General features: G+C 35.7%; 1 protein-coding gene across 2 annotated transcripts in view; it reads right to left on the bottom strand.

The window, feature by feature from the left end:
• LOC136882494 (uncharacterized) overlaps positions 1 to 27,887 on the bottom strand; it is a 176,407-nt gene that overhangs the window by 62,795 nt on the left and 85,725 nt on the right. For both annotated transcript variants that reach the window (XM_068229655.1, XM_067155131.2), the window contains exons 5-6: positions 23,127 to 23,264; positions 11,592 to 11,810 (exon numbers count right to left, since the gene is read on the bottom strand). In XM_068229655.1, coding sequence (XP_068085756.1) covers positions 11,592 to 11,810; positions 23,127 to 23,264 — 357 coding nt within the window. The remainder of the gene's footprint in view (positions 1 to 11,591; positions 11,811 to 23,126; positions 23,265 to 27,887) is intronic.

Consider the following 27,887-nt stretch of genomic DNA (forward strand, 5'->3'; position numbering starts at 1 on the left):
GCATGGAATAGGAGGGGACAAAAGTTGCTGAAGGGAGAAGCAATCCAGTAGCACAGATTAAAAAATGGGCGCAACATAACTTTCAAGAGCTAAGTATTCTTCAATAGAATAAAAATAATGGTTAGAAACAAATTTGAATGATTCTTTCTTAAATTTTGAACATGGTTTTATAAGCTTAATGTTGTCTGGCAATTTATTAAATAAATGTACTCCTGCATAACTCAAACTTGATTCATATAGCTTAGGTTTGTGTGGTTCTATGTGCAGGCTGTGTCTATTTCTAGTATTATATCTATGTACATCGGAGTTTATGGTGAAACTTTTTACATTCTCCTTCATATATGGAAGTGTACGGAAGATATAAAATAATGTTTAAAGTATTTCTTGCAGATTGTCCTCCTGCCGACACCGGCCATTCCTCTAATTATTTTCTTTTGTAACTTAAAGGTGACTTCTCCATATCGTGAATTCCCCCAGTAAATGATTCCATAAGTTAGTATGGGATGGACATATACAAAATACATTATTGGCAAGCCTCTAAATTAAATCTATTTTTCAAAGATATTATCATGAAATAAATACTACTAAGCTTTTTCCCTATAAACTCTGTATGTTTTTGGCTTCTTCCACAAGCCAAGAAACTTCGTTGACGATGAGTACTCAACTATGGTCTCTCCAAATGATATTGGACTAATTTCCATATTTAGATTAATCTTATGGTGAAATCTAATTACAAAAGTTTTCTGTTTACTTAAAAATAATTTATTATATTCAAGCCAGCTCAGGATATTACTCACTACATTACCTGCCTTTAATTCTAACCCTTCAGAACTTTCATCAGCAACAAAAACAGTAATATCATCTGCAAACAAAGTTAAATGCACTCCTTGAATATCATCGACAATTTGGACAATATCATTAATGAATACTAAAAATAATAACGGTCCTAAAACGGACCCCTGTGGAACACCATGATCTATGTTTCTGGCACAGGAATACACATTCCTAATTTCATTTTTGCTAAAATCAGTACCGGTATATGATATTTCAACAGTCTGTCTTCTATCCCCTAAAAATGATTTGAACCAGTTATAGGCCATTCCCCGAACTCCATACATGTATAACTTTTTAAAAGCAAGCTGTGGTCAATTATATCAAAAGCTTTTGTTAAGTCTAAGAAAATACCTAAACATGCAGCCTTCCCATCTAGCGTGTCATATATCCGTTCAATAAAGTTAATGAATGCTGTGGTAGTTGATCTATTTTTACGAAAGCCATTTTGGTAACCAGCTAATATATTATGCTTCTCTAAGAATGATAATAGTCTACCGTACATAAATATTTTGAGTGTTTTGGAGAATACAGAGGAGAGGCAGACAGGCCTATAGTTACCAGCATGTTCTTCACAACACTTTTTATGTATCGGAACAAACTTTGGTTACCTTGAATTTGTCTGAAAATTTACCAGTGGTTAGTGACAAATTTATCAGATAACAGAGAGGCTTGATTATGTATTGTAACAGCATTTAATAAGGTAGTCTGAATAACCATTTAAACCAGAAGACTTCGTTTTACCCATCTGTTTTATTATCTTATCTATCTCTTGCTTAGTCACAGGAGTAAGAAACTTGGATGATACATTCCTGTGAATTATATTCAAGTTTGTTCTTGACATTGATGTTTGAAAATTTTCCGTTAACCTCAAAACTGCTTCCAGAAAATAGTTACTAAAGATTTATGCAACTTCTTCTGGATCACTGACTTCTTTCCCTGTATTTGCAAGAGTAATATCCTTTTTCATTGGAACTAGAGTACCGTTCTCTAATGTTCCACATACATTAAGACCTATTTTTAGAATTGTTTAACTCATTCACGTTATGCAATCTTTTGGCAGCCTTCAAAACTTCGCGATATATGTTCTTATATTTCTTATAATAATCCTTCAATTCAGATGAGGTGTTACACCCTTACACACATTTGCTTAAAAACCTTAATCGTCTACTTGAATTTCTAATTCCTGTTGTATTCCACCCATTCCTGTAATTCTTTACAATTACCCTATTGACTGGTATTGCCACTTGATAATAATAGTTGAACAAACCCAAAAACTCACTGAAGGCCTCATTAGTTGAGTTATTTCTATATACACTCTCCCACGTTTCCTTGGCCAATAACTGGTTAAATTATTAAATATTTTCCTTGTTACACGTTCTAGTTTCCCTGTAAATTACATTGTTATTTTTAAATTACGGTTTACTATTACCCTAAAATTTAGATGCACAATTTGAGCAAAATGATCTGAAAAACCTATATCATAAACTTCTATTTCATAATTCCACATTTCCTCATTCAATACAACTGATCTACTGCTAACTTTGAATCCCCAGATATATGATTTACAACTGCCTTTAGACCATACAAGGAAAGCAACATTTCTAGGCTTTGCTTATCTCGCCCACCATTATTCCCTTAAAAATCTACATTAAAGTCGCCCAGGATTATTACATTGTTGTTCTTATTCTGTAGGTCATCTAAAATAATGTCAATGTTATTATAAAATGTGTCAACATTACTAGAAAGATTTCTATAAATGCATATAAGTATTAACTTATAATCCACTAGTTCAACACAGCTGCCTCGAAATGCTCCTCTGTATTCAGATATTGAAATTTATCCAACTGCTTACATTTGATACTATTATTCACATATATACATAAACCTCCACACTTCTTTTTTCTTTCTACAAAACTTACTTGCAAGAGCCTAACCTTCTAATCCAAAGTTTGTAATCTCATCCTCCATCAACCAATGTTCAGTTAAACATAAAACATCATACCCTTGTAGGTTATCTGCCACAGAACCTCCATACTTAGTATTTTATTTATTAAAGATTGAACGTTCTGGTGGAACAAATTTAGCTCTCCCTTTCGATTATTACTATTGCTACCTTTTACCTTTAAAAATCTTGCTCTAGTAATACTGGTCATTTCCTTGTCCTATTTGACGTTCTTATTTCTTGTTGTTTAGCTCGCCCTCCTTCAGTTCGTCCTGATGGTGCTCCAACATCCAACTTTTCCAGTAACTCCTCCCCTCGTTCATCTAAGTGACTGCTACTGAGGAGCTCAATGGTTTCCTTATGAGTTTTCCCTGAGTAATCGGTGCTTTCTGGTATTGCTGTCTCTGATGATTGAGGTAGAATCACATTAATCCCTTTCAGCTGATTTTCTTCTACTGGGCATCCTTCTTTAGTGGTAGCACTCACCTCAACTACTTCCCCAACTCTTCTTACCTTCATTACCTGCAAATGTTCTGCAACTTCCTCATTTTTATCGAACAGCAATGGTATGGCATTATTCATGATAGTTGTTCCTGGGGTCTGTCGTAGTATTTTCCTTGTCATATTGCATAGCTGCTTTTTTGCCTCTTCTGCCAAGATGCATGGCATGAGTTGTGAAATATCCTCGATCCATATTGCCCATATCAATTATTTCTGTATTTTGAAAGCGTTTGACAATCTTATGTAGCCGCCATTTTGTATCATCAACTAACTTATTTACACAAGACCATTCAATTAAATCATGTCGATGTGGAATATTACATAATATTACATTGGTGGTCTTTAATTTACAAAGTGCTTTCTTCACCCCAGAAATTATATTTGATGCTTCATTTCCAGCAATATCATTCACCCCTGCCATAATAACCACGTAGTCATTCTCATTAAGTGTTTACATCTCTTCCATGTCTGACTTAAGAACCTCTTTGAACAGAGCACCTGGCTTGACCGTTGCCTACGAGATACACAAGGCCGGGAAATACAGCACACTAGACTCGTCCTCGAGATACTTCAGGCAAGCGCCGCTAGATTTCTCTTTACTGATCTGTCTCGCCCGCTCATTGCAACACGTTCGAATATGAAAAACTATAAGAATTCCTTAACACTAGTAATTTCAGAAGGCAGCAAACAGATATGAGATCAAAGATAGGCCAAGAGCAATTGTTTGACTTATTTTCTACAACGTATTTCTTACAATATGTTTAAATGAAATAAGTAATTCACGAAAGAAGCAGAGAAATCTGATAGCGAGTTTGACACTTCTTACCGATTCCTTTAATTGCGCCTCAGAGTATCCGATAAGCGGATCGAGATTGCGGTCATAAATAACTTTGGGTTTAATCGCCTTTTCACCAATTATCAGCGATACAATCTCTTCCTCCGCACATCTGATGTTTTGACATTCGTATTGAAGCCGCTGTTTGGTGAGCGATGTTATGCCCGTTACGCAAATATTTAGCGTCGTTTCACCGTATTTCTCTTTTTCTTCCCGTAAAATTAAATTTGTGTTCGACTCTGTGGTGTAGTGGTTAGTGTGATTAGCTGTCACCCCCGGAGGTCCGGGTTCGATTCCCGGCTCTGATACGAAATTTGAAAAGTGGTACGAGGGCTATAACGGGGTCCATTCAGCCTTGGGAGGTCAACTGAGTAGAGGTGGGTTCGATTCCCACCTCAGCCATCCTGGAAGTGGTTTTCCCTGGTTTCTCACTTCTCCTCCAGGCAAATACTGGGATAGTACTGCACCCTACGGGTCAGGGTAACCACAGTAATTCCCAACTAGTCAGTTAAACACATCTCAGGGTATCCTTGCCTCCAGAAAAATGGTTAATTTTTCTATGTCTGGTTTTACGTGTGTCCGAGGAGAAATACCGGTACCATAAGCAGCTCAGAAAAAGTAACGATGCCATGCGCGGTGTAGAGAAAGTAACGATATCCAACGCTCAGTAGTTGTTTCGTAAACGCAAATTTCAATCATCCTTTTAGAAATAAATAAATAAAAATATATATATATATATATATATATTCGCACAACGAAATCCTTACATACTAAATAAAACTAGTAACTATCAATATAAATGAAAACTCACTTCATTATATAAGAAACTAATCAAGAAACACATTTATTAAATCGTCAAGTTTCGCAAAAGAAATGGTTAATATCAGGTATGACTTATAATCTTCAATTATCAACTTAATAAATTAATATTTTAATCAATGAATCAAATATGTTAGGTCAGCGCTGCCTATTTCCTAAACTAAGCTTTCATCTGAATACACTGAGTAACGTATTCCTGAAATGAATTATCTTCTTTTCTAAAAATTACATATGGTTACTTAAATATGTTATATTACAGTCCTTTGGCGACAGTCGAAATTCATTATTCCAATAAATTATTCCATCAGTCACGGTATAACTATATAGCTCATTAAAAAATATAACCATCACGTTGTTCAAGTCTCTACGAAAAAGAATTGAATTTGAATAATATGTCCTGAATACAAATATCAGTGACCTATGTTATGTTGAAAAGTATCTGAGTTCGTTGTTGCAGGTTAGCGTGAAGAAAATGAAATACTGAATGACGCACTAAGTTCCTCGGTCCTATTGCCATTTAAATTACGGCTCCTAACTAAGTATTCGCTCTAATAATATTCCGTATAAACCAAAACATCGATGATATCCAACGTAAATGTCAAATAAATTCCCTATTCTAGCTAAATAATTTCTTATGTATCGTATACCAGCTCAATATACATACAGCCAGTAAGCATTTACCATATATATGTGTGCTAATGCCAACACAAAGATATTTCAATACTACATTACGTTACTACATGCATACACGCTTATTCTTCCATGCAATATCCATTCATTCAGTATATGACATAATCATGTATTCATTTATTCATCACCGGTTGTTATTCCTGTCAAACCACTTTCACACATCATTAAAATATATATAATATTACAGTTCGTACCTTGCTGTAGTTCCTCGCTGGGGCATACTTATATTCTGTAATGGCACTGTATGTGCTCCAATATCACATATTAAACTTATCTAATACGCTCTACTTCCTATTACTCTGCGCAATATATCATTTCAAATACTATACACACTTCTATTATCTCACCATTAACCTCCAATTCAATTCATATTTAACTCATTTAGCATTCACAACTAGCTCGCTTAACCTCCAATACTTAATTATGCAACGATATGTATCCCATAAATAGCGCAGAATTCGTTCCTCAGAACGCATTTCTTAATCTTGCAATTCCATATATAACCCCAAATTCAATATCTTTCCTTTCAATAAAATCATACAGCAAAGAGTATGGTAACTAGTCTTAACCAAATCAACGTGCGTCCCTCTGTGACGTAACCGGGTTTGACTATTACTACATCACACATGGACCTTCCTAACTAACCGGGATTCTTTGAAAACAACTGTAGCACTATGTCGTATTTTTAAATGGTATTCCTTCATCCTTGGATAAAGTAATGTAGTAACATGCTATCACTTCATAACGAGATATCAACTAAATATTTCACACAGCACTTTCTTATATTCATAAGCACACTTAATTATCTCATGCTTAGGCTATTCAGATCCACTGTATATACTGGTAATACTCCACATAAGAAATTATATTACTTAATACTATTACTTAGCTCGCCATTCAATATCTCGGGCCTTAGTTGCTTCTCGGTGCGGTCGTAGTCCTTGGGTCAGGAATTGGGCAGGATTTTCCACCAGTGGTATGTCAGGTAGAATGACCTCCTCCGCACGGTTCGGGTGGTTTTAACGGCCAGGACGACATCTCCCTCCAGGTTGGTCTATGCCGATTTAGCAAGCCATCATCTGCTCAGCAAGACAGTAGACAAAATGCGATGACTCTGAAAAATATAAGCTCATCATAGCTCTGCATAGAATATATATTTTATGGTGATTGCTTCTTTTTTTGGTTTTTCTAGTAATTATTTTCACTCAGCGTGGCTTAATCTCGAGCTCTTTCGTCTCAACCAAGTTCCTATTTTCAAACGGCTTTGCGTCTGAGTATCTGGACGTATTATTCTAAGCTTCAGGATTTTACTTGCTCTTTCCAGTATTTTAACGCTTATTTACACGATTCGCTCAGTATTTCCTTATTTTCAGCGTAATACTTCACGCAAAATGTTTCCAATATTGCTTATCTTAGAGTGCGAAGTTCAGAACGTCTTGTTCTCACCACCTCAATTTTTCAAGTCAGATTTTGTAATAATCTATTTATCCTTCTTATTTTTTTAAAAACAATTCTATCGATTATGTACCATTGTACACCGCCTTCATAGTGGTAGGTTTAAGTTAGTCAAGGCCTCCTAGCATACATCAATATCGATATCTTGTTATACATTTCTTTGCCTTGGCTGGCCTCTACCTTCCGTAGGCGCCATTTTGAATACGTCCAGTAAATGCATCGGGTACAGTACCTAACTTTAGGCCACGGCCGCTCATTCCCTCTTACCTGCCTGTCCTTTCCAATCTTCCCATCCCTCCACAAGGCCCCTGTTCAGCATAGCAGGTGAGGCTGCCTGGGCGGGGTACTGGTCATCCTCCCCAGCTGTATCCCCCGACCCAAAGTCTGGTGCTCCAGGACACTACCCTTGAGGCGGTAGAGGTGGGATCCCTCGCTGAGTCGGAGGAAAAACCGACCCTGGAGGATAAACTGATGAAGAAAGAAGAAGAAAATTAAATTCGTTCTAACAGGAATAAAGCTCCTAAATGACCAATTTTAGCATGCTTTTCAATTTGTTTTGCTTTTTGGTCAAGTTCAGATACCGTAAAACATTTTTTTCTCATTTCATTACCCGTATCCTACTTCTCAATTTACAGATTGTCATTGTTTAAGAAGTCTTTCTCGTGGACAGTCGAGAATTCTTCTGAGGACGCAGAGCACAGTTTTCTGCGAACAGTTAAGAATTTCACCTTATTTTCTTGACACGGCACAAGCCCAAAAGCCTAAACAATATCATGTCTATAGTTTACAGATTGTTTTCTGTAATCTGGTATTTAATTTTCTCATCCGTATATTTTTTAGATTTAACCGAGATACTCGTAGACTTTCCTTGATATAGAAACGAGACTTGTACTCCGTTTCGTTTGTGGCTGGCGAATGAAGATATGGTATGTTCATCGTTATCTGAATTGGAACGTTTACTGAATTTTGATGGCAATAAATCATTTTTGGGAGCTGGACGCTTCCTGCGTTTGACATTTTCCTGTTTGTGAAAAGGATACACAATGAAAACAGAAACATTATTCACAATAAATTGCACAAAATCCACACAGCATCACAGTTACTCCGCATATCACAATGTTATAGTTCGCCATGAACAGAACGGAAACCTGACATCTAGTGGCCAAACCGTGAACACGGTCGGGCCGCCTTTTCAGCGACAAATTAGTAGCTATGTCCGGCCTTGTATAACTCGTAGGCAACGGCTTGACAAAACCTACATCTTCAGTCCCCGGTAGCATATCAACAAGTTCGACAGCAATACCCCGACCATGGTTATCCCCGTACACAACTACCTCACATTCTTTCTTCCTCAAGCTCAGTGCAGGCTTCCTTGTAATGGCTGGAACGTTATTAATCTTTACACATTCTTCTTCACTAGAGGTAATTGATTCAAGGACCTGGAACTTATTCCTTAATTCAATACCTAGGCCTACGTTCCGATCATGATTAGTTTTAGGCCTACTGTTGCAACTCCTCGTAATTACTTCCGATCATGTCTCAGTTTTCACTTCATTTAAACTAAGTCTATTACGTTTAATTCTTTCAATGTCTTCCCGTAACATTCCAATAATTTCATCCCTTGAGGCCAGTTCGGATAATAAATTAACACAGTCAACACACTTTCCCGCTTCCGCATGCACGATGCGTGCGTCACATACACAAACACTTCGCGAATATTTTTGCCTATGTCCTGATCTACACTTCCACTGGTAATTGACACCTCCTTCTTCCCGTCATTACATTCTATGCACTCACTACTTTCCATTAAACTATTACATTTCTGTAAATTCTCAACAGCTTGAGGAGCAACACGACCGGCAGACGCCATGTTTATACAGATACAGTAGTGCTGCACACGTGTTGCACTAGGCGTGTTTATCGTTTATCTGTGACTGTGAATTGTCTCTGTTGAATTTGCGATATAAAAGTGGCAAATATGAAGGAAGAAATATGTATACACTATTGCTTAGACAGCAGTGATGACGATTATTTATTTCAATTATACAAAGGGTTTAGAGAACTGTCAAGTGAAGATGAAGGTGTAATGAACATGCGAATGAAACTTCAGTGACTGGACCTGTGTGCAATAAAGCACGGAATTATCCCGGACTATCATATTCTGTTTCTGAAGTTTCAGAAGAGGAAGTTCCAGTGACTGCTACAAAAGCAGGAGAGGATACGGCACACGGCAATGGTGCATCTCAGGTCAGTGATGATAGTTTGAGTAACAGTGGTGCTGAAAATAATTCCGCACACACAAATGGGAATGGAAACCATAATAGTAATTACCGGAATATAACATTTCATGATCGCGAACCTCCTAGAAATAGTTATTAATCACGTCAGAAATCTGGAAGACTGCAGTTTCCTCCTAGCTGCATCACTCCACTTCAGACTTTTATCTTATTTTTCACTCCTGCACTGATGACTTTTGTATAAATCTGTTAATAACTCACTAGACTCGCGTTTATAGAATATAATAATAATAATAATAATAATAATAATAATAATAATAATAATAATAATAATAATAATAATAATAATAACAATAATAATAATAATATAATCATAGTTACTAATAAAAGTTCTGAGTTTAATCTGACTAGGTAAATATGTGCAAAATTAATAGGGAGCAGACTATTGGATAATGTGACAGAAAATTGGACTGCAAAGAGTTAATTATTTATGGTCTACTGGTAATTTAGGTGAATATTTAGTACATATTGTTGGAGCTTTGACTACATTTTGGTTTTAAAGAGGGTTCAATGCACTGCATTTTAAGGTTATGCGGTATGACTTTTATGTACTTTTAAGTCCATTAAAATTAATAGTATGGATTATCCAGTTTTGTTTATTAACCGTTCAACCCTTCCCGGGCATTAGAACGGATAATCGAGGTTTTACTCTATTTTCATACTTATTCATTAGTTTGCCATTTCTTAAAATTTTGAGAATTATTAAATCTTGTTCTATTGTTGTGTAAGAGTGTCCGGTTTCTCTCATGTGTATGCTCATAGCTGAAAATGTATTGTGTTTATTTGCGTTAAATTGTTCCAAATCTCTTGTTGAAAAGCTACGTTCTGTATGTCCGATACGAATCATTGTGCACACGTGAGTTTATAAATCCCTGAACCTGAATATTGATCATTATTGAAATTAACGTTATGGCTTATAAACATACTTTGATTTGTGTTCTGTGTTTTAAAAGCGATTTTAACAATAACAAGATTAATATAAACAGGATCTTGAATATATTTTTATGGTTTGGAGGTAAGAAACATGGCTGATGATGCCCAAAAAATAAGGGCGAAATATGTCCCATTCACAAAATCAACAATGAAAAAGGTTCTAATGTGGAAAGAAAATATATTTTATTGAAAAGGTGGACAATTTTCAAATAAAATAGATTTTAACGTTACATACCATTTAGTCGAGCAACTCGTCTCCTTTCTCCCAAGGCTTCCCAGCCCAAACTTTGCAACATTTTTGTAACGCTACTCTTTTATTGGAAATACCCAGAACAAATTTAGCTGCTTTTCTTTGAATTTTTTCCAAGTAATCCTGGTGAGATTCCCTTACACTGGAACCATAGGCTACTCTATATGGAGTCTTACCAGAGACTTATATGCCCTCTCCTTTACATCCTTACTACAAACCTTAAATACCCTCATAACCATGTGCAGCGATCTGTACCCTTTATTTACAATACTGTTTATGTGATTACCCAATGAAGATATTTCCTTATATTAACACCTAGGTACTTACAATGAATATTTAGTATGTATTGTTGTAGCTTTGACTACATTTTGGTGTTAAAGAGGGTTTAATGCACTGCATTTTAAGGTTATACAGTATGTATTTTATGTACTTTAAAGTCCTGGTGAGGGTTCCTTACACTGGAACCATAGGCTACTCTATTTGGAGTCTTACAAGAGACTTATATGCCCTCTCCTTTACATCCTTACTACAAAAATTAAATACCCTCATAACCATGTGCAGAAATCTGTACCCTTTATTTACAATACTGTTTATGTGATAACTCAATGAAGATCTTTCCTTATATTAACACCTGGGTACTTACTATGAATCCCATAAAGAAATTTCACCCCCATCAACGCAGTGATTATGACTGAGAGGACTTTTCGTATTTGTGAAATTCACAACCTGACTTTTAATCCCATTTATCATACAATTACCTGCTGTCCATCTCACAACATTATCGAGGTAATTTTGGAGTTGCTCACAATCTTGTAGCTTATTTATTGCTCTAAACAGAATAACATCATCTGCAAAAGGCTTCATCTCTGATTCCACTTCTTTACTCATATAATTTATATATATGAGAAATCATTATGGTCCAATAATACAGTCTTAAGGAATTTTCCTCTTTTTAATCGACACATCTGCAATTTAGTCCTGTTCAACTTTTCTATTTTATCATCAGTTACATTTGAATGATATAATAACACTTACCTATTTCTCCCACACGTATAAGCCGACCCCCGTAATGCTTTCGAACGCCCACTGACAAGTAGAGATCATTATCTACGGCATGAGTAACCATAACTTCTGCCTCTTCTATGGATTGGGGGATAGCAACAGTGCGATTGTTTCTTCTGCATATGCCCTCCATCATTGAAATATCAACTGGTGCATGGATAGTGTAGTAGCCATAACCGCTTTCAAATCCATCTGGAACAACAAACAGTATGAATTCGTGAATATTTTTGTTTTAGAATTTGCTTTACATCGCACCACCACTGATACGTCTTATGTCGACAATGAGAGAGGAAAGGCTTAGGAGTATGAAGGAAGCAGCTGTTGCCTTAATTCAGGAACAGCCCCAGCATTTGCCTGGTGTGAACATGGGAAAACACGGAAAACCATTTTCAGGGCTGTCGACTAAGGTTTGAACCCACTATCTCCCGGATGCAAGCTTACAGCTGTGCACCCCTAACCGCAAGGCCAACTCAACCAGTAATTCATGAAAAACACCTAGCGAAGAACATATAAGGTGTTTCCAAGATTCTGAGAAGTAATCAGGACGTGGGGGAGAAACAAAGACACAAAACATTCCTATGAACATAAGTCTTATGTTCGATCGTTTAAGAGTTAGACATCATCATCATGATCATCTCGGCAATCACTCACTAGTGAGCATGACAATCTACCTATTGATGTGTCTTCAGATGGCTGATCAGTCCAGTCTGTGAATTATCTACCGAGGAGCTTCCACCAGATTGTCAAAAGTCACTGACACTTGTCATCTTCAAAGAGGGTAACAGAATGGATTGTGAGAACTCGCTTTCATCAACTGCTGAAAAGATCATAGCTCAGATACCATCCAACCATCTTTCACCACTGACAGGAAATTCTGGATTTAGACCTGACACCGGTACATCAAATATGATCTTCACAGCATGACAACTGCCAGAGAAGTGTTGTAAGCCAGGCTAAGTGTCTCAGACGGTTGAGGCGCTGGCCTTATGCACCCAACTTGGCAGGTTCGATCCTGGCTCTGTCCAGTGCTATTTGAAGGTGCTCAGATATATCAGCACCATGTCGACTGATTTACCGGCTTGTAAAAGAACTCCTGCAGGACTAATTTCTGGCACCTCGGCATCTCCGAAAACTGTAAAATTAGTTAGTGGAGCATAAAGCAGATAACATTATTATTAGAAGTGTTGTAAACAGCACAGTTTAGTGTCATATGAAGCATAAACATGGACATTAAGGAAGAAAGAAACAAAGTATTTGGAAAGTTTTGAAATATGGTTGTGGAGAAGAATGGAAAAGTGAAATGGACAGATAAAGTGAGAAATGAAAGTGCTAAGAAAAGTTGGTGAGAAGAGACACCTGATGAAAATGGTAAGGAAGGGGAAAATATCCTGGTCCGATCACATGCAATACTACGTAGAAATTGTCTTCAACAGAGGGTGATAGAGGAAAAATAAATGGAAGAAAAGGAAGAGGAAGAGGAAGAGGAAGGTTTGGAATGTAACAGATGTCAAACAAAGGAGAATCTATGGACAACTGAAGCAAGATGCTCAGTACAGAGAATCATGGGGGATGTCCAGGTGATACATGCCTCAAGACAGATTCACAGAAGAAGAAGGAACAGCACAAACCTCTTTAGGTGGACGTTATAGATCGAATGAAGTCATTTGACTCCCTTCATCGACATACTCTCTGGAAAATCTCCTCGGTTTATATTTTTGTAATCAGCATCCACCTTTCCTATGACCATACAACGTTCAAAAGACTGCTCCATGACAACATGTGAGCAACTTTGATTTCAAGCGGAAGCACAGAAGAACCTTCCAAAGTAAAAACAGTCATGAAACAGGGCTTGTTATAGCACTAACTCTCTACTCCATATACATATTAAGAATTCTGCAACTAGCTGATGGTCAGATTCCATCAGGAATACAAATCTTTTACCACATGGATGACAAACTATTGAACATTAGCAGGCTCAAAACTAGGGCCAAGACAACAATAACATCCAACATGAAGTTTCAGTATTCAGAACACTATGCTATATTATCACAATGAAAGGGTGCGGCTGAACAACGAGACAAGAGCCAATTTGAGCAAAGTAGAAATTTCAGTGGAACATCGAGATTAAGGCCTCTTCTATCATGATTCGTAGTCCGTTAAAGGGAAAATCCACTAGTAAGCGAAGCAGGCTCGATTTAGTTGAACGAGCCGTATATTGTGTCTAGTGAAACAATGGAACACGTGCCAATAAAAGCACTGTTGTTTCCTGCAGTCCCTGCTAACCAGTCTGGGCTTTCCTTCCGCCTGAGTCTAACATGTTTGTTAGTGCTTTCACACTCCTTATTCAACTCATTCCTGTTCGGTGCCTAGGTATGTCGGATAACGTGAAAAGACCACAAAGTGACGAAAGACGACTAAATAAAACACGTAAAAGACCAATCAGTTCTTCATAATGGCTTGTAATGAAAGGAAACAATTGTGGGATTCTCGGCAATCGTACATTTCGATGAGAAGTGTTGAAGAACCTGCTAAAATTGCGCCGAATATGGAAAGTTGTTCTACTTCTACCTATTAATAATTTTCGTGGCTGTATGGTCCATCCATCCATCCATCCATCCATCCATCCATCCATCCATCCATCCATCCATCCATCCATCCATCCATCCATCCATCCATCCATCCATCCATCCATCCCTCCGTCCCTCCCACCATCCGTCCGTCCATCAATACTGATCTGCATTTAGGACAGTCGTCCGGGTGGCTTGAGAACTCCAAGCTATTTTGGATTCTCTCATTGAGGCATATCACAATTCAGGGCTTAAACTAAATGTCCAAAAGACAACATTTCTACACCAGCTGGCTCCTGGAACAGTCAATAGATAGTCACTTCACAAGAGTTAGACATACCAAAGTTGGACCGAAATTTATCAAGTAGATGTAGTCGTGTTTGTATACAAGAAGGTCTCAAAATCAGTCCCAAATATGCTGATCAACAGCATATCTTTAATGTTGTTTGAAATTGTGGGTGGCATTATCAGTGTACATTATCAAAGAAAATTGCAAAGAGCCTAACAAACTAATATTTTGCAGATAATGTTATGATCTGGGGAGAAAATGATGCAGAAGTACAGGACAAAGTAAATCTTTGGAATGGCAGCTTTAAAGAATATGGAACAAATATCAGAAAAACAAAAAATGTTGAAATTGCTATCAACAGGCAAGGCATTGATTGAAACAATTTCTTAGAGGGAACTCTATTGAAATCTGTTTCTAACTTCAAAGAACTTGGAAGTATCATTTCAAAAGATAACACAGTACACCAAAAATACTTAATAGGACTCAGGAAGCTTCTCAATTTTATTTTCAAGTAAAAAATCTACACTGGAATGATAAAATACCACAGAAAGAGAAAATTGATCATGTTTTATACCTACTTCATTCCAATTATGGACTCGAAACACGTACCGTACCCTGCATAACAAGGTTATAGTAAAATCCAGTCAACAGAAATTAAATTCATCAGAACAATGAACCAAAAGACCAGGAAGGACAAGATTAGAAGTGAAGTAAGCAGGAAGGAGGTCCCCCCTGTGGGTGGGGGTGGTAGAATACCAAACATGGTATTTACTTTCACACCCTGTTCAACATCATGCAAAGCTTCTTTATAAATGATGTCAGAATAGATATTAAAAGGAGCGGCGTACCCCCCTTCTGATTTTCACATCTGATGTTTTGGTTTGGTTGATTTTGACTGTTGCTTGTTGGCCCCAGTAGAGATTCTGTACGATGCGTATGTCTTTTCCATCAAGATGTTTTCGTTGGAGGATCTCTATCAGTTTTTCATGTTTCACTCTATCAAAAGCTTCCTCATAGTCAATGAAACAGGCAAATACATCTTTGTGTAGTTGGCGGCATTTTTTGAGCAGGACATTGACGCTGAATAAGGCTTCTTATGTGCCAAATACATTTCTGAAACCCATTCGGTTGTCATCCAAGTCTGTTTCGCACTTCGTTCTAATGCGTGCGTGTATTATACGTAAGAATGCTTTGAGCATATGACTCATCAGACTTATGAGATGGTAGTCAGTACATTATGTAATACTACGAGAGAAATAGGACAGCGAATGCTGTACATCGTTGCACCAGTTAAGTAATTTTGTTCACAAATTAGTGAGGTAAAAACAGGTGGAGCAAACTTCTAATATAAATATTAGTTTCAGCCCTACAAGGCCCCGATCTGATAACTCAACAACGGAAACTTGAAGGGATTATCGTCGTAACTCCACATCATCTGACTACACCGACGCCATGAACTTCTAAGCCGAAGTTTTGTGAGCCAGCACAATGAACCTGTACGTCTAAGAGCCGCCGTAATCGATAGGGGACCTGTATTTACATCTACTTTCCAGACGCTGTGGTCTACATCGAAACAATGAGCACCCGTTTGACAATATTCTTTCTTTCTGCAGATTCTTCGTAAGATTGTATTCTTGAGTAATTAATTTCTGCTTATGGTTAGAGTTGTATTTATTTCATTATAGTGCTGGTGGAGTGGGGCATGTATTTCATTGAATCATTGATGGTGTATGTGACTTGCTTAAGATCTTCCAAGATTTATCACTGGTATATTGAGGCCATAATAATAATAATAATAATAATAATAATAATAATAATAATAATAATAATAATAATAATAATAATAATAATAATAATAAAGTATCTTGTTAATAATCAAGATGGCAATAATAATATTTAGTAACCGACCTTAAAGCAATGATATAGCAAAAGTATTCATAGAGATTGAGATGTATTCCGAATATAAAATCTGACCATAAATGGATTTCATTCATTTATCAGCCACACGGTGTATTTCATCGGAATTTGTAATTGAGAATAATAATCATGGAAGAAAAAATAATGATTAGGACGCAAGATCTAATAATGTTGTTGAGATATAAAGGTTTGTGTGAGTGATAATTGCATAAATGTTTATCATAACGAGGAGATTATTGACAATGTAGTGACCGCTAGGGTACACGTTAGTCTTGGTTATAGTCATGGTTGTAGTGATAGCCATTGTTATTGTCTTTAGGGACAATAATAATAATATGATAACTCAACAACAGAATTTAATATGATACGATGATTAGAAGTGATCCCATGAATTCAAGTATGTGTATTCTCCGAAGTATTCGTGATGGTATGTGGTTGTAATGGTTTAAGTTCATTTGATCGTGGTCATTTGTCTTCGCATTATACTGCTATTCATTGCCATGAGTCGTGTATATTATTACTGTAGGATCTTATAAGAATCTTAGGGTTCGAGATAATACAGTGATAATAATAATAATAATAATAATAATAATAATAATAATAATAATAATAATAATAATAATAATAATAATAATAATAATAATAACCCATAGGTGATAAATCAATTTCCCTAAACTTGAGGGAATTTTATGGTCGCGAGATATTTTGCACCAGTGCACTTTATGTTTTAGGATTTATTTTGGTGAATTCTATGTGTACTCTTATTGTGGCGATTCTGATATGGCTGAATTTGGAATGTTTTGTTTTCTTGATTGTGGTTGTGTTCTATTTCTCAGTTAATGATTAGTTTAGTTAATGGAAGGATTATTGGTGATTAAACGGAGGAATACAATCAAACGAGATCTGAGAAGGGAGAGAATAAGCCAAAGAATTTGAAGGAAAATGAAAATTATACTTAAAAAATATTTTATGTAAGAACTTGATTCCAAAATTATAGAAAACTTATATGAAAGAAATTAAGTGGAATAAAAAATTATGGTAACCTGTTATGTAGGGATTTGACTAATAAAAATAAAAGGAAATGTAACGATACGTAAATGCAAAAATCGAAGAGCTATTAAGAAACCTATATGATTAATTACCTACATATGATTAACTAGTAATTCATGAGTAAAATATAGAAGGCAAGAGTATATTTTTGGAGCCCAAATTTATGGAAATTAAGCCATAAGAATAATATAATATCAGATAATTTATTGGAATTAATAAAATGAAATTGCGTAAACCATTTGAAGAATACAGAGTAGGGTAAAATGGTAATGTAAAATTGAGAATAGGAGTAAACGTTTACCAATAATTAACTAGGAACAAGAGAGGCTAAGCTAGAATATAAAATAAGCATAATTAAGGAGCTTATTCAAATCCTAAACATTTAAATCCTTGCTGATTTAACATTTTTTAAAATTATAGTAATAATGATAATCACAATGTGGAATAGGAATTAAAGGAGAAGTTTCGACTAAGTAAATAAAAAATAAATACATTTTGAATAAATGAATTATTCATTAACTTAATTAATTAATTAATTTCTAATCATGAGATTATACTTGGTGAAGTGAGCTGCTTGAAAAGAGTAGAATGCTCAATTTCAGGTGATGCTTTATGGGCAAATGGATAAGTTTTGGACACCACATTATCCAATTGTAACACGCATTTTCACTAATGTCAGCTTAAATTGTTTGATGTTACAGTCATATTGAATCAACACTGATAACAGAAGAAGCATTTAAGAATAATGAATGCGAGGAATATTCAAATTGTAATTTAAGGAAAGGCACATTTTGTAAATAAGTTTTTTACATTCATTGAAATGAGTCCAGAGGTTTACTCATATTGTTTGTTTTTCCTGATATCCAGACTGTTGTCATTAATAAATGTTTATTGTTACTTTGTTACGTATTTCATTGTGCCAGTGTTACCTAATCCAATCCCCTATGCCCTGATAAAAAAAACTGGCCTGATATTGCAAAATCGGATCTGCGAACGTTCCACCCGTTGGACTCTTGCTCTGCTGACTGAGCGACCACGGAAAAGGGGACAGTATACAGTATATAAAATAATATGTCCTGACTGACTGATTGACTATTTATCATCGCCGAGCCAAAACTACTGGACATAAAACAATGAAATTATGGAGATACATTTATATTACAGTGTACATCAAAATCAAAATCAAATCAAAACCTCGGTGGCAAATGGTACACTAAAATACATTATTGTCAAGCAATAAATTTTAAATTAACAAGAGACGAAGAAAATTTTCCTAGAATACAATATTATACAATTTACGCTAATAATTTGTTCTATTAAACACACACATCATCCTTAATAAATTTATATTGTTTACAAAATTCTACTTATAATATCTTACAAACATAGTCAACTCATATACAGTATGTTAAATTACTTCTAATAATAATATACAACTGGTATAAGATTAAAATTAACATTGAATTTATTTACATATTTATATTTTACCCATTTTGGAACCTAAGTAGCATAACGACCTGCTGCGTCTTAACCAGAGCCCCTTTTGCCACCACTTTTCAGAGTTCCTGAAGGGCTTTCACAGCTACCGTAGCGGTCCCGGGGCCCTCGAAGTCCCCACTGTACTTCACCCCTACAGGCAGTCCCCTACTTGGGCTGTCCAAACTCCAGAGATCAGGGGATGGAATTAATTTAATCACACACATTTTTTATTTACAATATCCTGCACTGGTCGAATGCCCTCTAACATTTCATTTTCTCTGTTATTGTTTATTTTCTTCTTGAATATCTGTACAGATTTTGGAAAAGGATCAAACACTACCCCTGGTAAACTGTTCCACTCCTTCACGCCCTTCTCAGTGAATGAAAATTTACCCCAATCGCTTCTGCTAAAATTCCTTCGAATTTTGTACTTGTGGTCAGTTCTACCAATATAATTATTTTCCAACTGAAGCCTCTCACGGATATCTCTCCATGCTTCTTCTCCTGTATAGGCTCTATATAATCCTATAAGTCTAGTTTTCTCCCTTCTCTTACTTAAAGTTTCCCAACCAAATTCCTTTAATATTTCTGATATACTACTCTTTCTCCTGAAATCCCCTGTTACAAACCTTGCTGCTTTCCTATGCACACCATCTAGTTCTTTTATTAGGTATTCTTGGTGAGGATCCCAAACACTGTTTGCATATTCCAATAATGGGCGAACCATACTTAAGTAACTTTTTCTTTTAATTGCATCCTTTAAGTAGCCTCATTATGACATGTAACGATCTGTATGCTTTCCCAACAATGTCATCAACATGACCATTCCAGTGCAAATTACTTTCAAATCTCACACCTAAGTATTTGCACTTGCCATCTTTAGGGATAACTACCTCATCCAAAGTATATTCAAATTCAGTTTTAAAGCTCCTGTTTGTAAAAGTTGTAACAGTTGATTTGCCTCCATTAATCTTCATATTATTTTCTTCAACCCATTCTTGGATACTCTCAAGGTCCCTTTGTAATTCTGAGGAATCCTCAATGTTATTTATTTCCCTATAAACAATTATGTCACCTGCATACAATATTATTTTCGATGTTATACCTTTTCCCTAAATCATTTGCGTATATTAAGAAAAGTAACGGACCGATTATACTACCCTGTGCAATTCCCCTCCAAACTTTCTCCTCCTGTGATATATTATTTCCTACCTTGACTTTCTGAACCCTTGAATTTAGAAATGTTTTATCCAACGTATAACAATTACGTCCAATCCTATTCCCTCCAATTTCTTTAATAATATCCCATGTTCCACTCTATCAATGGCTTTGGAAAGATCTATGGCTATGCAATCTAACTGGCCTCCTGAATCCAATTGATCTGATATGTCCTGCTGAAATCCCACCAGTTGTGCCTCACAAGAAAATTTCTTTCTAAATCCATACTGGCTCCTCATGAACCAATTTTTATCATCACATATCCCTCTGATGTACTTTGCTATTAAACTCTCCAGTATTTTACAAACTATACTGGTCAGACTGATTGGTCTGTAGTTCTGTGGTTTCCTTTTATCACCCTTTCCTTTATAAATTGGTATTATTATAGATTCCTTCCATTCCTTTGGTATTACACTATTATTTATGACATAGTCAAAGAGAAATTTTAAATAAGGCACTATATACCACCCCATTGTCTTTAATACCTCCCCAGAAATTTGATCACTTCCTGCTGCTTTTCCTTGCTGAAGCAGTTGGATTTCTCTGAAAATATCTTCATTTATGAATGAGAAGCTTCTTGTTTCCCTATGTGTCTCTCCCTCTCTATCTTCTGTTATGGTTTCCAAGTCCTGACAATCTTCTACTGAATTTAAAGAGGTTTGCTTTCTCAGTATCTGTTAAATAGTGTTCACCCGCTTCTCCCAACATTGTAGGGATTTGGATTCCTTTTCCTTTTTGATTCCTAATATATGAATACAGCTTTTTCCATTTCTCTTTGTGGTCATTACCCTCTTGAAGAATGCCATTCATATAATTCTCTTTTGCTTCCTTTTTCACTCTATTCAGTTCCCTCATTAGCTGTTTTCTAGTTTCTCTATTCTCCCTAATCTCTTTGATTTTCCTGTTTACTATTCTACATTTTCTTTTTAATTTTGTTATTTCCCTTGTATAATAAATAGGGTCTGAGGTCATTTTACCCTTCTTAACAGGTACAAATCTCTTCTCTCCTTCCCAAATGATTCCTTTAAATTTAGCCCAAAGTGTATCCACATTACTCCCTTCACTTATCCAACAACTGAATTGTGATTTAAGGTAAGTCCCAAATTCATCAACTTTAGTTTTTCTGTACAATTTCTTGTCTTGTGTGACCCTCTTATTAAGCCTTTTTGGTACCAGTCCTACATCCATTATTACAGCCTTATGGTCACCTATTCCTTCAATTACCTCAGTTTTATCAACAATTTCCCATGGATTAACCAAGAATACATCTAGTAAGTTATTGAGACGAGTCGGTTCTTGTACTACTTGTGTAAATCCGCCCTCCCAAATTAACTTATTTGCCAGTTTCTGTTCATGGGCTTCACTTGCAGCTCCATTCCATTCAACTTCAGGCAAGTTTAGATCTCCCCCAATTATTACCATATCATTATTATTGTTTTTATGAGTATAATCTATTATTTTCTCAAATATTTCTATGTCTCTTTCCTCTCTTCCAGGCCTGCATGTTCCTATAATTCCTACCTCCTTCATATAATGACAAACTAATTTTATCCCTAATATTTCATCCCTTTCATCGGTAAACCATTCATGTGAACAATAAGTTTCCTTCACCAGAATAAACACCCCCCTCCCTTTTTATGCTCACTAAGGAAGGGTTTTTGGATAATCCATCGCTAAGGGTGGAGGGGGTGAAAATAGGGCGCTTTTTGAAAATGAGTATATTTGTATCTCAAAACTTAAGTATTAAAAAGTGAAGATATTACAGACGTAAAAATTGGTACATTTATCTCCTTCATAAATAAACGCATATTTTTTGTTTACAGAAAATCTGCTCAAGGTGGGTGAAAACAAGTGAAAAAGGGGATGAGTTTTAAAAATTGGTGTATCCAGTAACATGTTACAGCCGTAAAAATCATTGTTTGGAATCTCCTTTAAAAATAAAGAAATACATATTTTTTCAGAAAATCCACTTAAAAGGGGGAGGGTTAAAAAGGACGGGAAAAGGGGTTGAGTCCTTTAATTGGAATACCTATATATAAAAACTGAATACGAAACAGACGTAACAACTGGTCTTTGGAACATTCCTTTAAAAATTCAGAAACACGTATTATTTTGTTTTCAGAAAATTGATTTGGAGTGTTGAAAAGAAGTGAAGAAGGAGTTGAATTATTTTTTATGTCGGTACTTATATCACAATAACAGAATATGATACAGGCTTAAAAATTGGTATTTGGAATCTTCTTTAAAAATTCAAAAATACATATTTTTTGCTTTTGTAAAATCCACTTAAAGGGATGAAAATAATTGAAAAAGAGGATGAATTATTAAAATGAGTATATCTAAAGTATATCTCAAAAACTTAATATGTTACAGAGGTGACAATTGGTGTCTGGAACCTCTTTAGAAATATATGTAGGGCTACATATTTTTTTGTCTTCGGAAAGGCCACTTAACGAGGGTGAAAGGAAGTGTAAAATTGTTGAATTTTATGAGGATACTTATATCTCAAAAAACTGAAATTGTTACAGACATGGAAAGAGGTATTTCGAATCTCCTTTTAAAACAAAGAAGCACGTTTTTCTTTGTTTTCGAGCTGAGAGAGGACCGTTTCTCACATGTACAGTTCTATGTCGAAAGATCCAGAGTTAGCTCTGCAACTAGCCTGGTCATCTTAGCCCCAAAAGGCAATACCATAAACGTAGTTTACAGAGAGGCTCTAGAGTAAATGAAATCAATTGTACTGTGAACTTTTACACTTTAGTGATTTTCAATTAATGTCTTAGTGCAGTACCGAGGAATTATTACTTTTATCAAATTACAAAATCCATGCGAGTGAAGCCGTGGGTACCAGCTAGTATATATATGTAGACAGAAAATAGGTATACTGAGATTTTACCCAACTCTATACAAAATCTAACCCATCATGGGTACAGCAGATGGTAGAATATGAAAAGTTAATGAATTACAAATGAATAGTTTGTTACATACCATCTTTCTTGCAGACAAAAGGCAGATTATCTTCACAACTGATACTTTCCATCCTTTTTGTTTCCATGTTTAATGCAGAGCAGTTCCCACTCGAAGGTTCACCGGATTCCCAAATATTTTTGTTGAAATATGGCGTACCTGGAATTAAAATTGCATTAATAAATTTGACTGACTGAAGATTTGAGTTTTATAGACTTGTCCTTACTAATTTAACAAACTTCATTACTATGCTTGTAAAGTTATAATTAAGGCATTGCAAATATTTAATCTATCTGTGAATTAGTATGTGATGGTGGTGTATTTACAATGTTTCCACTCTTTCTTATACTAACCCTCTGTAAGGGAATAGAGGTATAATGTAGCAAGCCCCTTAACAACATTTCTCCAGAAGTTTCTATCCTGTGCTTCGTAAATTGCTTGCTGCAGGTTCCCTCGAGTTAGGCTCTTGTTCTGGTCTACACTTCTCATTGGAACATGCCCTCTGAACCTTTGGCCAGCAACTTTCCCTTCAGAGATTATCTGCTTCAGTATCCTGAACTTAATGACAATGTGGCTGAAGTGCCTGAGATGTTATTGCTTGTTAAACGTAGATAACCTTATTTAGATGCCGAGCTGCTTCAGGATTGATTCATTGGTTCAGTGTGCCTCCAAGGTATTTGGAATATTCGTCTGTAGTACCACATCTCCAAAGAGCCCATCAGGCAACAATCTGTTATCTTTATAGTCCAGGTTTCTGCTGTGTAGGTGACAATGGGAAATGTGACTGTCACATAAGCACAAGTTCCATCCATTAGTGATGGAGCTATCTTTTTATACGCACATGATTTTCGCTCGGCAGTTCATAAATCTCATATTCGCTGTTCCATACTCACACTAATATCATACAAATACCTTAAAAGGAAATAACTCTGGTTCCACCTTGTTCATTATCAATCATATTCTTAAAACCGTTAACATTATTATTATTATTATTAACAATAGCAAATTAAAAAAATTGGTACCGGTACATGTTTTGTCCTTGTTTGTAGGAATTCTTCATCCATTCTTCCTCCTCTGCTACTGCTTTTCCCACACCTGAAGGTCTGTGGGTGTGATCTGTGTCACGTATGTCAATTAGGTCCTGTTTTACAGGGAATCTGCCACCTGGGCGACTGCCCTAAATGCACATCATGATTGATTGATTGATTGATTGATTGATTGATTGATTGATTGATTGATTGATTGATTGATTGAAAAATATTGTACGCAAGTGAAACATGGACAATAAATAGGTCAGAAGAAAAGAAAATAGAATTTTTGAAATGCGGTGTTACAGAAGAATGTTGAAGGTTAGATGAGTGAATTGAATCTTTAAGAGATAAATCAAATTGTTAAGAGATCAATTTGTCTCAATTTGACCAGAAGAGAGATTAATGGGACACATCTTAAGACACCCAGGACATGTTCAGTTGAATTTTGAAGGTAGTGTAAGCAGTGAAAATGGTATGAGTATACCAAGGTATGATGATTATGTTTGTTGTTTAAAGGGGTCTAACATCTAAGGTCATCGTCCCACCAAGGTATGAATATGTCAAACAGATTAGAGCAGATGCAGGACGTGGTAGTTATGTGAGAAATGAAAAGGTTAGCACAGGAGAGCATGGCATGGGAGTTGCATCAAACCAGTCTATGGACTGATGTAAACAAACTATTAATCACCAATTAAAGAGAATTAATCTTATTTTGTTCAAAATGAAGCCATACTTTCTCCAGTGTGACAAACACCAAATATTAAAAAACAATCATATAACATACCTGTAAGAACACTTTATGAAACAAAGAATGCTGTTTCACTCTTGAAATAACATCACATTCTGTCAAATCACTCTTTCTCCTAATTATTATAAATTTATGAAAGTAGTTGTAGAAATATAGAAATATTTATCTTTATGTCCCATTTATGAACAGAATTTAAAAATAAATATTTCTGAATTTCTGAACATTTTGAACAATTTATCATTAGAAAATTTATTTGATAGAATTTGATTATGATCTTTTAAAAACGAAACTTTGTGATTATTTAATGATGTGGGTTCCCTCCCTCTCCCCAGATATGTTATACGGTTGTAGTTACTATATTTAAATGTTCAACAGACTAGAGAAACAGTTACAGAGAAACTAATATACAGTAAACAAATGCCATATAAGGCAGTTCGGTTTCAGGAAAGGTTATTCCACTGAAGCTCAACTTGTAGGATTCCAGCAAGATATAGCAGATATCGGGATTCTGGAGGTCAAATGGACTGTATCGCGATTGACCTGTCTAAAGCATTTGATAGGGTGGATCATGGGAGACTACTTGCAAAAATGAGTGCAATTGGACTAGACAAAAGAGTGAATGAATGGGTTGCTATATTTCTAGAAAATAGACCTCAGGGAATTAGAGTAAGTGAAGCTTTATCTGACCCTGTAATAATTACGAGGGGAATTCCTCAAGGCAGTATTATCGGACCTTTATGTTTTCTTATATATATATATATAAATGATATGAGTAAATGAGTGGAATCGGAGGTAAGGATTCCTGCGGATGATGTTATTCTGTATAGAGTAATAAATAAGTTACAAGATTCTGAGCAACTGCAACGTGACCTCGATAATGTTGTGAGATGTTGCACTCATTTTTACCAGTAGTTTCCCATGATCTACCCTATCAAATGCCTTAGATAAGTCAATCGCAATACAGTCCAACTGACCTCCTGAATCCAGGATATCTGCTATATCTTGCTGGAATCCTACAAGCTGGGCTTCAGTGGAATAAGCTTTCCTAAACCCAAACTGCCTTCTGTCAAACCAATTATTAATTTTGCAAACATGTCTTTTATAATCAGAAAGAATGCTTTCCCAAAGCTTACATACAATGCATGTCAAACTGACTGGCCTGTAATTTTCAGCTTTATGCCTATCACCCTCTCCTTTATATACAGGGCCTACTATAGCAACTCTCCATTCATTTGGTAAAGTTCCTTCATACAAACAAAAATCAAACGAGTACTTCAGATATGGTACTATATTCCAACCCTTTCTCTTTAGTATATCCCCCGAAACCTTATCAATTCCAGCAGCTTGTCTAGTTTTCAACTTTTGTATCTTATTGTAAATGTCATTGTTATCATATGTAAATTTTATTACTTCTTTGGCCTTAGTCTCTTCCTCTATCTCGACATTATCCTTGTAACCAACAATCTTTACATACTTCTGACTGAATACTTCTGCCTTTTGAAGATCCTCGCATACACACTCCCCTTGTTCATTAATTATTCCTGGAATATCCTTCTTGGAACCTGTTTTTGCCTTAAAGTACCTATACATACTCTTCCATTTTTCACTAAAATTAGTGTGGCCACCAATTATGCTTGCCATCATGTTATCCTTAGCTGCCTTCTTTGCTAGATTCAATTTCCTAGTAAGTTTCTTCAATTTCTCCTTATTTCCACAGCCATTTTTAACTCTATTTCTTTCCAATCTGCACCTCCTTCTTAGTCTCTTTACTTATCCAATATAATATAGTTATAGTGGATCTTTACCATTCCTTACCACCTTTAAGGGTACAAACCTATTTTCACATTCCTCAACAAGTGTTTTAAACCCATCCCAGAGTCTGTTTACATTTTTATTTACCGTTTTCCACCGATCATAGTTGTTTATTAAAAACTCCCTCATGCCTGTTTTATCAGCCATATGGTACTGCCTAACAGTCCTAATTGTAATCTCTTCCTTTCTTTCACATTTATTTTTAATTACCACAAAAACAGCTTCGTGATCACTAATACCATCTATTACTTCGGTTTCTATATAGAGCTCATCTGGTTTTACCAGCACCACATCCAGAATATTCTTCCCTCTAGTTGGTTCCATCACTTTCTGAATCAGCTGCCCTTCCCATATTAACTTATTTGCCATTTGTTGGTCATGCTTCCTGTCGTTCGCATTACCTTTTGAACCTTCTGTATAGAAGAAAAAAGAAGTTATAATGTACTAACAACCCGATTTTAAGCTAATTCTTCTACGTCAGTCTTATTTTAATAGGCTAGTTTTAGTGTTTTCCTACCATTCTTTCCGGGTCAGTCGACCACGTTCTAATTAGATTTTAATTACCTAGGTTTTTGATCTTCTTTATCTCTTAATGATTCACTTTTATATTGTTTACTTTTTCTTTGATATTTTAAGAGGGGATGACTTTATAAATTGTGTTTGTTTCAGTTTCTTTCATTTTAAATTTAAATACATTTCGTATATTTTCAATGGAAGTAATTATTTTCTTCTTTACCAGGAAATGCCTATGGCCTGGATCATAGTTTTGGCAACTGGACGACTCGGAACGTATGTGTAGTGTGCACGAAGTAACGGTACGGCACGGAGCTGCGAGCATCGAATGAGATACGTCACCAACTGCAAGTATGCGGATAACGCAAGTATCATGTGAACTTCACCTGACTTTCTAGATTATGCCAGAACACGGCCATCTTGATAAAATAGAGGCCTGCTACCAATAGTTGTGACGTCACGCGTATAGTGCTCAGTCTCCGTCGTCACGTGTAATTCCTATACTGCGGATACGATATTTTTTCTCACAGTGTGACAAAGTAAATGCAAGAATAAGCCTATAAATACATAATATCGAAGAAATACTAATAAAAGAATGCATACGACAAATATATGCACTCAAGTTGGTATATTACACATGGTAAAATGATCTACTGAAGGGTACTCAAGTGGACTGTA

This window comes from Anabrus simplex, chromosome 1, assembly GCF_040414725.1.
Source record: "Anabrus simplex isolate iqAnaSimp1 chromosome 1, ASM4041472v1, whole genome shotgun sequence".
In the NCBI taxonomy this organism is placed as follows: Eukaryota; Metazoa; Arthropoda; class Insecta; order Orthoptera; family Tettigoniidae; genus Anabrus; species Anabrus simplex.